This window comes from Helobdella robusta, assembly GCF_000326865.2.
Source record: "Helobdella robusta unplaced genomic scaffold HELROscaffold_38, whole genome shotgun sequence".
Lineage (NCBI taxonomy): Eukaryota > Metazoa > Annelida > Clitellata > Rhynchobdellida > Glossiphoniidae > Helobdella > Helobdella robusta.
This window is the reverse complement of record NW_008704829.1, coordinates 474,540-486,176: the sequence shown is the minus strand read 5'-3', so window position 1 is coordinate 486,176 and position 11,637 is coordinate 474,540. Positions and strand designations below refer to the sequence as shown.

The window sequence follows — 11,637 nt, the reverse complement described above, 5'->3', positions numbered from 1 at the left end:
AACGCAGAGTCAGCCATGAATACCAAACGACGACGTCATAACACGACAACAAACCCCTGCGTGACGTAAGCAAAGAAATAAAAATTTAAAAAAATAAAATAAAAAAATGAAAACAATGATGCTGCTTTTTTAAAAATAGCTCAGAGGGTAAAGATTGTGCCATATTTTCTTTTTAAAATAACTTGTAGCAACTTGGTTCAAAAGCAAAGTGAATCAGTATGATCATCAAACCTATGAAAAGTAATAATACTAACTTCAAATCAGATTACAACAAATACTAACAACTGAACTTAGATAATATATATACAATAAACCACCCAACAATACAAGCAAACAGCAGATCATGCCAAATAAAGCAACACAAAATGTCACGTAAATAGCGAAATCACACAAATACTTAAACACACACACACACACACACACACACACACACACACACACACACACACACACACACACACACACACACACACACACAATGCAATACGCACATTCTTCACACCACAACACATACAATGCATTGCAATACCGACACGTAACTTGACAACGATTTGTCAAACAGAGCAACAATAACAACAAAAGCAATAACACAACAACAATGTAAACAACATTGACAAAAACAACAACGACAACAACAACACTAGCAGAAACAAAAAATACAAATACAAATATATATATATATAAATAAATAAAGAAACAAAAATAACAACAATGATGACGTCATCAAAGACAACAAAAACATAAAAAACAACACGGTTTTAAACAACAACATATACGTCATTTCGATAGAGAGAAAAACCAACAGTAACAAATACAATAGCAACAATAATGGCAACATGAAAAACAAAATACTCCAAACCTATTATTTGTTTTTTAGACGAAAAATGCATAACCTATCAGAAACATTATTAATTATGACGTCATCGTTAAGTAACAAAGATAACAATAAGATCATTTCCACGTGATCAATCAATCACCATCAGTCATAACAAGTCACTTCGACAACTACATCATTGAGGCGAGCAAACCGGAAGTCACGTGGTTCAACTCTTCCGCTGTCCTGTCGTGTGACGTCAGACCGGATTATGTTAATGAGTACATCAGAGTGGTCGGCTGGATGGAGGATGAGAATGACGTCAAAAATGACGTTCAGGATGATGATGTTGATGGTTAGGATGGTGGTGGTGATGATGATGTTGGGGATGATGATGATCGCGACAGTGAAAATGATGGTGATGATGATGACGATGCTGATGATGGTGATGATCGTGACAATGGGAATGATGATAATGAGGATGATGATGGCGATGATAATGATGGTGACAATGGGAATGATGATGATGATGACTGTTAGGATGATGACGATGATGACGATGGGAGTGATGATTATGATGATCCATATACGATATCACGTGATTATTACATAAAATTTTTATTCAAATAATAATTGGGAAGATACATTTATATTATCGTTGTCTCTTAAGAATCTGTTTATATTAAATATTTATAAATAATTATAGAAATATATAAATAATTATATTAATAGTTGAAATTTTTATCAGTAACATTATTATTATTGTCAATGCTTGCCAAAAGACGAAAAATATATCACGGTCAGTGATTCCAACAACCAATTCAAGGTCAACAACAACATCCACAACATCAACAACAACATCTTCAGCAGCAGCAACAACAACAACAACAACATCTTCAGCAGCAACAACAACAAAATCAACAACAACATCAACAACTTAGTAACCAACAAACACAACAACTTCAACAAAAACTTGCTAATAATTAGAAACGTCACGGAGGAGATAGCAACTAAATCTTTTAGATGCATCACTAACAACACTCTGACGAATGCGATCACAGCAAGCCAGCCAGTCCAAATCAACCATCCAAAAAGTTAGCACTGTTCAATGATATACTTTTATTTCCTAACTTTACACATACAGCCTATAATTATATGAGTTGTCATTGAAATGAGTTTAAAGAATAAGGTTGAATTCGTTTTTTCAAGTTAGAAAATGAATAAATTATTTTATAGTGTTGAATGAATTGTCTTTTTTATTTAATGAAACAACTTAGGAGTAGGCAAACTTTTTGCTCTGAGGGCCCCATTGAGAACTATTTTACCTCTGAAGGGCCGCATATGTTTTTAAATAGCAAATTTTTTCGACCCAAGGGAGAATTCTTTTTAAAATTTGTGGCTCTTTTTTTGGTCATAATGTCTAGGCCTAGCGGGCCGCATGGGGCCGCAGCTTGCCCACCCCTAAAATAACCCATTAAATCCAAAAGGCAGCGATAGAATGACATAGCGCTCAACTTAACCACAATGTCATTTCAACTGGTTTCAAATACAGAGACGCGCTTACATGGTTTACATTAATTTAAATAAATGAATGTTCAATATGTTTAGATATAGAAAACAAATGATCTACATAAAACGTAAAACACAATTTGCATAATGTTACATAGTACTATAAAAAGGTTAGCCAAATTCCATGAAATCATCTTTTATTTAACAGGGATTGAAGCGCCTAGCCAACCAATAATGTTCAACTTCAGTGAAATTTTGACAGTTAATGAGGGTGGAAAAGTTTTGATGGTTTGTGAAGCAATCGGAGGAACAACTGACCTGAAAATTCAGTGGTTTAGATCGGTTGATGGTGATGGTCATCTGTCACGAGGTACAGGTTGCTGTGTTGAAAAATGTTGAAATCTATTTCCTATGACTGATGAATTACCTAAATTTTACTGCTTTTAACGCTATAATTTCCACGAACACAAACCGGAAAATAAATCAATCTTATTTTTTAGATGCCCTGGTCCCAATACAAGCCAATGAAAGAATAAAGTTGAAAGGTCATTCCTTATTGGTCAAGAAGGTTCAGTCACGAGACGCTGGTGTGTACAGATGTGTAGCGGACTCTCCGTTTGGATCGCCACATAGAGACACGATGCTGATTGTCACACGTTAGCCACTTGTCGTCGAAATAATTTTCAAATTCAAAAAAAGTTGCACGCACATACAATTTATTATTTATTTGTTCAAATTTATAGACTTAATTTATTGAAACCTAATATTATGCGCAGAGCGTCGCCATACAACTCAGATATCTCACACAGATCAAGTTGATTTACATTTTATAATCTATGTACATTTTTTTATGGCTTACTCGATGTATTTTCGCTTGAATCCACGCATTACACGCCACCAATCACTATGATGTTCAATAAGATTCTGGCTTACAGTTAAGTAATTATATCTTAATATCCTACATATTTACAAACAGCTTCACTGATAGTTTTCATGGAGCCAGAATTTATTCAGGCCAACATAACTCAGCCCATCACTTTTAAATGCATCATATCCGGAAATGACGTCACTACAATTATTACATGGTACAAAAACGGGAAAAAACTAACCACCTCCTCAAACTCACACGCGATTCAAAATGGCGGACACGTTTTAATTATATTCAAAATGGCCGCAACGGACGTTGGGATGTACCAGTGTTTTGTTTTGAGAAAGGATGTAACCGTTTATGCCACGGCTCAACTAAAGCTAGCAGGTACATGAGCTGTTATATCAAATATTTTGTATAAATATTTCTATTCAAATTATTCTCATTTAAACTTTTAAAAATCTTTTAAATAAAGTAATTAACGAAAATTCTCAAACGAAAAAATTTAAATATTTCTTCAAAAATTCTCAGCTTCCAGACCTGAAATAATAGAATCATTTGAAGAAATGTTTAGTCCGGCAGGCCCCGACGTAGGCATGCAGTGTGTAGGAAGGGGCGTGCCAGCACCCAACATAACGTGGCTTCGAGACGGTTCCACAGTCAACTTCACTTCTAATGATTTCAAAAATTATCATCTCAGCCGTCAGATGCTGGCCAATGGTGATGTCCTGAGTAGAGTCGTGATCTCTTCCGTTACTGTACAAGATGGTGGCTTGTATTCCTGTCACGTTGGGAATGCACACGGGACGGTTGTACACTCCGAAAGACTGGAAGTTTTTGGTGGGAAATATTCGATAGATATTTTGTGTTTTAAAATTAAATTATAATAACGTGCTAAAAAATGAAATAATGAAAAACACAACAAAGAAAAGATTTTTTTTTGTAAATTCGTTAAGTTAAAACTGCAATATATCTTCAAGGCGTGCCCTTCATAAGAAAGATGAAGGATGTTGTTGGAGTTGTTAGTGACGTCATTCTTCTTCCATGCGTTGTCGTTGGCTACCCCATCCACCAGATCACCTGGACTAAAAGTTAATTGAAATTTTAACATATAACATCAAGATAAAAAAAATAACACTCCCATTTAAGAGTTTTATCTCGATCGTCGGTTCTGTAGTTTCTAGAAGTTAACACTATCAAACATATAAACATTAACATTAACATATCATTAACATATCATTAACATTAACATTAACAAAACATTAACATTATCAAACATACAAACACAACGCAACTTGTTTGCAAATGAACGCGTCAATCAGACCTTTACAAACTTACTCCAAATTGACGTAGTTTCATTTGCATTTGAAGTCGGCCACTTTGAGATGAAAGCCGGCTCTCTCACCAATCAAACAACTCACTTAGGTAATATTTTCTATTAAATATTCAAACTTATAAACACAGATTCCATCAGCCTACCGAATAACTTACGGCAAAAAATAATTTCGAACAACTCCTTAATGATATCCACAACGAACAAGTTAGTCGACAGTGGAGTGTACACATGCGAGGCCACTGATATGAATGGAGTTGGAATGAAGAGGGATGTGAACCTCACTTTGTTAGGTGAACAGTTTGGTCAAGTTGTTGTTGTTCGTAGTAGTTGTTGTTGTTTGTTGTTGTGACTTTAGATCCGAATGTTGTTGCTGTTGTGACTTTAGATCCAAATGTTGTTGCTGTTGTTGTGACTTTCGATCAAAATGTTGTTTTTTTTGTTGTTGTTGTTGTGACTTTCGATCCAAATGTTGTTGTTGTGATTTAAGATCCAAATGTTGTTGTTGTTGTTGTTGTTGCTGTCTGCTAAAAATTAGTTGTTACTAATATTTGCTTTGCATGCATTCACGTTATGTTTGCTTTAGAAATGTTCATACTACAAAATTGTTGAATTTTGCGAGAAAAAGAAAAAATTTACGATTCATTGTGATTTATTTTGGTTCTTTATTTACATATTTGTTGAAAGATAATTAAGTTAAAAACTATTTTTAAAAAATATTTATATTGTACCCAAAAAATAAAATATTTGCCCTTCTATTGATGATTAACACATTTTTTGCCCACCAAGAGAAGCCTGTGATTGATGATTTCAATTTTCCGCGTAAAAAACTAAACGACCGAGTGTCCGTGAGTTGTGTGGTCAGTGGTGGCGACGCTCCGCTCCTCATCTACTGGATGAAAGATGGCGCCAATATTTCCGCGATGACTTCATCATCTTCATTGTGGTCGTCATCAACAGCATCATCGCCATCATCCTCCTCCTACTTATCTTCATCCATCCCAAAATCCATGATTAATATACAGGTGAAATGATTTTTTTCGCGGGAAATTAAAAAATGGAACTCTCACACGGACACACACATACACACGCACACACGCGCACACACACACTCCAGCATGATAACTACATAATTATACACACTATCTGACATCAACATACACACGCGTGCACTTTTATCAAGAGCAACACACATACATTCACATACAGACAAACATATAGGAAGACAAACACACACACACATGTTAGAAATACACACAGACATACAAATACGAACATGATAAGGTAATTCATCATGGAGTCGTTGGAGACAGGTGGTATGGATGATGTATGATTAAATAATGTGTGTATGTATTTGTTTGTTTGACCGTGTGTATGTGTGGATGTATGTATGTGTGAATATATGTGTGAAAGTATATATGTGTGTGTGTGTGTATGTATGTATGTATGGATGGATGGACGGGCGGAGGGATGGATAGACGGACGGATGGATGGATGGATAGATGGATGGATTGATTTGTGTTTTGCCAATGAACACTTATGTAGAACAACAGGTTTTATTGGGAATAGTATAGATAGGTTAGTGTCAGAAACTTTCTTAAATCAAGTCGTACATCCAACTATATTCAATTACATCTTACTGAGCTCTATTTAGGAGTGCTAAAAATAACTCAATAATAATAATAATAATAATAACATAATTTTGATATAAAATTTTAGGACATACCGACAGCAAACTCTTTCCTTATACTGGAACGAAAACCACAAATATTTTTACTCGATTACGAAACATTACGATAAACTATCTATCGGCTGCGTGTAGGAAGTTTCAAAATTTTACCGGAAGCAAGAGTAGCAATGACGTCATAAGTTTTGTAAATAATGACCTTGGTTGATGATCCGTAGTAGCTAAAGGTTAAAGGTTACTCTCTCTCTCTCTCTCTCTCTCTCTCTCTCTCTCTCTCTCTCTCTCTCTCTCTCTCTTGTGTTTGCTTCATAGGTTTCAACGACAAACACACACAGCGTAGATGAATACGCGTGCAAACCACGCATCATACACATTGCGTATGATAGGTGGGAGATCTTTTTGTATTCGAATCCAGTCATTGCAATAGCAAGACCAGGCGCTTTTAATCATTGAGCCATCCCGCTAAATATTGGATATAGTGACGCAAACGCTTTCCGGTCAAAGTTCAAGTTCAGATTCTATAGTTTAATTCCTACAATATGTCATTAGGTGCCAATGTAAACGATGAATGGATTTGGCTTAAGTTGAAATTAAAATATCGCAGTTAAGGCTGTTTAACAGTTTTCAACTTCATGATTAGCATTCATTCACAGACATGTTGAGACTTTATTTTCGTGCTGCACACCCACCCAGATGACCAGTCCATTTTCAAGTTTGTTGTACATAGAAGAGGTTGGTAGCGCCCACGCAGGTTGGTACAGCTGTGTTGCTAGCAACCGAGCTGGCAAGGTTCAACATACAAGCAGGCTGTTTGTTGATGGTCAGTTAGTTGAGTGATGGCGTTTGTGTGCTTATTTCTGTTTATTTGTTTGCTTGTTTATTTGTTTGTTTGTTTGGTATGTGTTTGATGTTTGTTTTCTTGTGCGATTGATCGATTAATTAATAGGTTGGTTAGCTGGTATGTTGTTTGGCTAAATGTTAACTTGAATGATCAGTAAAATCACCTCATCTCACGTATTACCATTATACAACTTTTCAAACATTACAAGAACAAAAAACAAATGGAATCATGAATTATACACACGCACACGCACACATTTAAACCGGACACAACAGTGCCGCCATATTGGATCAGGGAACCACCCTCAAAACAGGAAGTAGTGATGGGCAAGGATGTGGTTATTAATTGCCAGGCAGACGGAGTGCCAGCACCTCAGATATCCTGGAGGAAGAAAGTTACGAGTTAGTAAAGCTGGTCTTTCATTCATTCATTCGTTCATACATTCATTCGTTCATCCATTCATTCGTTCATACATTCATTCGTTCATACATTCATTCGTTCATACATTCATTCATTCATTCATTCATTCATTCATTCATTCGTTCATTCATTCATTTGTTCATTCATTCATTTGTTCATTCATTCATTTATTTTTTTCATCTTTTGAGTTTAATTATTTCAGATAATTTCAATCCCATCCAAATTCACACATTGTTCATTCATATCTATAACACACACACACACACACACACACACACACACACACACACACACACACACACACACACACACACACACACACACACACACACACACACACACATACACATTACACATCCCACACACACAAACACACCTACAAACACACTTCCAAACAACGAAAAAGTCGGACAACAAGTTGCATACATGGATGTAAGATCAGTCAGCAGATCCGGAGAATATTCACCATCTTCATCTTCATCGTCGTCATCGTCATCATCGTCACCACCGATCGCTCACGCGAACGGAACGCTGATGATAATGAAGTCGACGAAAGATGACGAAGGTGAGTACCTCTGTGACGTCAGCAATAACATTGGCGATGACGTAAGCAAGATGGTCGTCATTATAATTAGAGGTCTGTTGGTTGGCTGGCTTGTTGTTGGTTGGCTGGCTGGTTGATTGATTGGATGGTTGGTTGATTTGCTGGTTTGTTAGATGGTTGGTTGTTTGGCCGGTTGGTTGGTTGGTTTGATAGTTGGTTGGTTGGTTTGATAGTTGGTTGGTTGGTTAGTTTGACAGTTGGTTGGTTGGCTGGTAGGTTGAGTTAGGGCTCTCCCATCTTTTTTCCCTTAATTATTATAATATATTAACACGCAACACGGTCTAAATTAAAACAAAATCCGCCTCATTCAATCACTTTTACTGAAGCAGTTCGACATCAATCAAAATTCAGATTCAATTTTCGGTTAACTAAATCATTAAAACCACTCATAGAGGTATCTCAAATAAAATACCATGGCATGTACATAATTTATAGTGAATGTGTACCGTGTACTTTGGGTGTATTTTCACCTTTAAACGTAATAATACTTTGTTGTGTAATTTTGGGAGAAGTTACTTGAAAAATGAAGTTTATTTTACTGGTGTCTTTCGAAATACTTTTTTTCATCAGCACCGCCAAGGTTTGTTAACTGGAAGCCATCATCTCAAATGTTATCGTCATCTTCGTCGAAGTCATCGTCAAGAAAGCTGAATCCTTACAATGATGACATTAATAAAAATCATCGTCTGACTACTGAAGGGGCAAAGAAAAATGACATCAATTTCAAAGACGTCAATAAGAACATCAACAACAACAACAACAACAACAACAACAACAACAACAACAGCTACAACAACAACAACTACAACAACAACAACATCAACAACAGCCACAACAACAACTGCAACAACAACAGCATCAACAACAACAACAACAGCAACAACAACAGCCACAACAACGCCAACGACATCCACACGATAACAGCCACGCAGAACGACAACCACATTCAACTACAATGCGCAGCTACAGGCGATCTGCCAATTTCGATTGGTTGGAGTTTCAATAAGTTGTCAATCAGCTGGTTTGATGATGACAGGTTGGTTGGTTGGCTGGTTGGTTGGCTGACTGGTTGGATGACTGGTTGGCTGGTTGGTTGGCTGACTGGTTGGCTGGTTGTTATGGTTGTTGTTATTAACTCCGCTCACAAAATGAAACGTTCGTTCTCTGTTAGCTTGATTGACACAAGGCACCCAAACACACGCACACGACCCAACAGATTGAAAGTGACCTCGCGGAGCTTGCATTCAAACCAGCAGACTTCGACACTGACAATCAGCAACGTCCAGCGATCGGACGCCGGCATGTACCACTGCACAGCGCAGAATAGGTACGGCAGGGATGTTACGACTATTCGGTTGAATGTTCTATCGGTCCCGGAAGTTCCCAGGGATGTGCGAATCTATGACGTCACGTCACGTGATGCTGTTGTGGAGTGGGCGGTGGGGAAAAAAGATGGTGATGATGAAGATGATGAGGGTGCTGGCGTTCATGGAGTTAAGGGGTATCGATTGATGATGGAGTGCGGTTTTGATGATGATGATGATGACGTCAGCGATGATGATGATGATGATAATGGTAGAGAGTCTTTAAAGAAACAAGGTAGTTTTTATAAAAGGGGTGATGACGACGAGGAAGAAGATGAAAAGGAAAGAGGTAAAGATAATAATAATAACAACAATGATAATAATAATAATAATAATAATGATAATGACAACCCTAAGGACAACAACAATGATTACGCCGACAATGATGACGATGACGATAATAAAGATGACGTCACTGCAGATGATGATGACGTCACGGCAGACGATGATGACGATGGTGTTGCCAATGATGATGATGATGATGATGATAATGATGTTGCCAGGGATGATGATGATGATGATGATGATGATGATGAGGCTGACAACGACGATGATGACGTCATCGCTGTAGTAGACGACGACGATGACGATGATGACGTTAGTAACCAAAGATCAAAAATACTTTACCGGAGGAGGAGAGCAAGAAAATCTGAATTTAAACTGACTAGAACATGGAATGTCACTAAGTATGATATAGTCATCTACAACGATGCTGGTAATGATAATAACAACAACAACAACAACAATAACAATAATAATAATGATAATAATAATAATAACAACAACAATAATAATAATAATAATAACAATAATTATAATAATAATAATAATAACAATAATTATAATTACAAACGCCAGAGTGTCGTTTATGTGTGGTATGCACATCAGGAAGGCAATAATAATAATAGCAGTAACACTATTAGTAAAGAAAACCACAACAATAACATCAACTACAACAACAACTACAACAACAACTACTACAACATCAACAACTACAACAACAACAACTACAACATCAACAACAACAACAGACGACATGTCACTCGCTTAAGAAACCTCAACCCAGGAACGCTATGTAAGGTCTCCATCCAGAGTCTTAATGACATCGGCTCGAGCGCCTGGTCACAAGTTACCGGCTTCAAATGCAAGCAGGGAGGTTGGAATCACGCGACTTTTTTTGTTCATTTATTGGTTTTATTTATTTGTTTTATTCATTTTTTTAATATTTAAAAAATTTAAATATATTTAATTTACTTGTTTTGCTGTTACGCATAGTTTGATATGTCATCTCGTTATTATGTAGCCCTAAATTTGCAACACGCAACATTATACTAATTTCAAACAAGATAAGTGAAAATATAAATGAAAATTATTCAACAATAATAATAATAATTATTATTTTAATTATTTCAAATACTATTTTTAATATATAATAATAATGATATTTAATGTTTTTTAATACAAATTCAACAAGAATTAAATTTTGTTGGCAGCCCCAAGAGCGCAGGTCAGAGACCTTAAAGTTATGACGAAGAATTCTAGATCTGTCTACCTAGGATGGAAGGTTTTATTATTATTATTATTATTATTGTTATTAATGTTGTTTTTATCATTTTACATTATGAAATATTATTATACTTCGTTATATATTATTAATAATATTATTTAAGTTATGTTAAATAAATTTATGTAATCTTATAATTTTATTCTATAATGTAGCTTGGCAAAAGAAGAAATAGTATATGTGTGTGTTTGTTTGTTCATGTGTATGTGTTTGTCTGTTCAGGTGCTTGTGTGTGTGTGTGTATTTGTTTGTTTGTGTGTGCGTGCGTGCGTGTGTGTTTATAGCAATAGCGATGGGTTTTTTTTTCTCAAAAGTTTCACTGGCGACCGAATGTGTAAATACGTACGTATGATGAAGAAGGATTGGTTTGAATTCGAACCTGGTCTATACTACAGCTAAGCAGAATCACATACTTTTCAATCACTACACCAAAGATGGCTCATTGGCTTAGGCCATATTGAAAGAGTGAAGGGCCGAATAGTTCAATTTTCGTTTAAGCCATCACCTATTTTGAAATTCAAAACATTAGTTTTGGATTTCAAGTTGGCGGGAGTCTATTATTGGCGGGAAATTTATTTTTCCCATCAGAGCCCGTCCCGTTAGAACAGCTGAATGTAAAAAAGTGATTGAAAT

The 11,637-nt window shown here is 36.1% G+C and overlaps 2 protein-coding genes across 2 annotated transcripts in view; both read left to right on the top strand.

The window, feature by feature from the left end:
• HELRODRAFT_176496 (hypothetical protein) overlaps positions 1-2,165 on the top strand; it is a gene marked incomplete at both ends in the record, with an annotated part of 3,698 nt that extends 1,533 nt beyond the window's left edge. Inside the window, 3 exons of the mRNA XM_009023851.1 lie at positions 984-1,169; positions 1,597-1,908; positions 2,092-2,165. Coding sequence (XP_009022099.1) covers positions 984-1,169; positions 1,597-1,908; positions 2,092-2,165 — 572 coding nt within the window. The remainder of the gene's footprint in view (positions 1-983; positions 1,170-1,596; positions 1,909-2,091) is intronic.
• Positions 2,166-3,316: 1,151 nt separating this feature from the next.
• On the top strand, positions 3,317-9,521 carry HELRODRAFT_84020 (hypothetical protein; the record flags this gene model as incomplete). The annotated part of the gene is made up of 10 exons (XM_009023805.1): positions 3,317-3,578; positions 3,723-4,031; positions 4,172-4,282; positions 4,656-4,817; positions 5,314-5,473; positions 6,913-7,031; positions 7,328-7,453; positions 7,930-8,113; positions 8,966-9,120; positions 9,301-9,521. Coding segments are annotated over 10 exons (1,809 nt in total), but the record flags the coding sequence as incomplete, so codon positions are not given.
• Between the last annotated feature and the right edge of the window lie 2,116 nt (positions 9,522-11,637).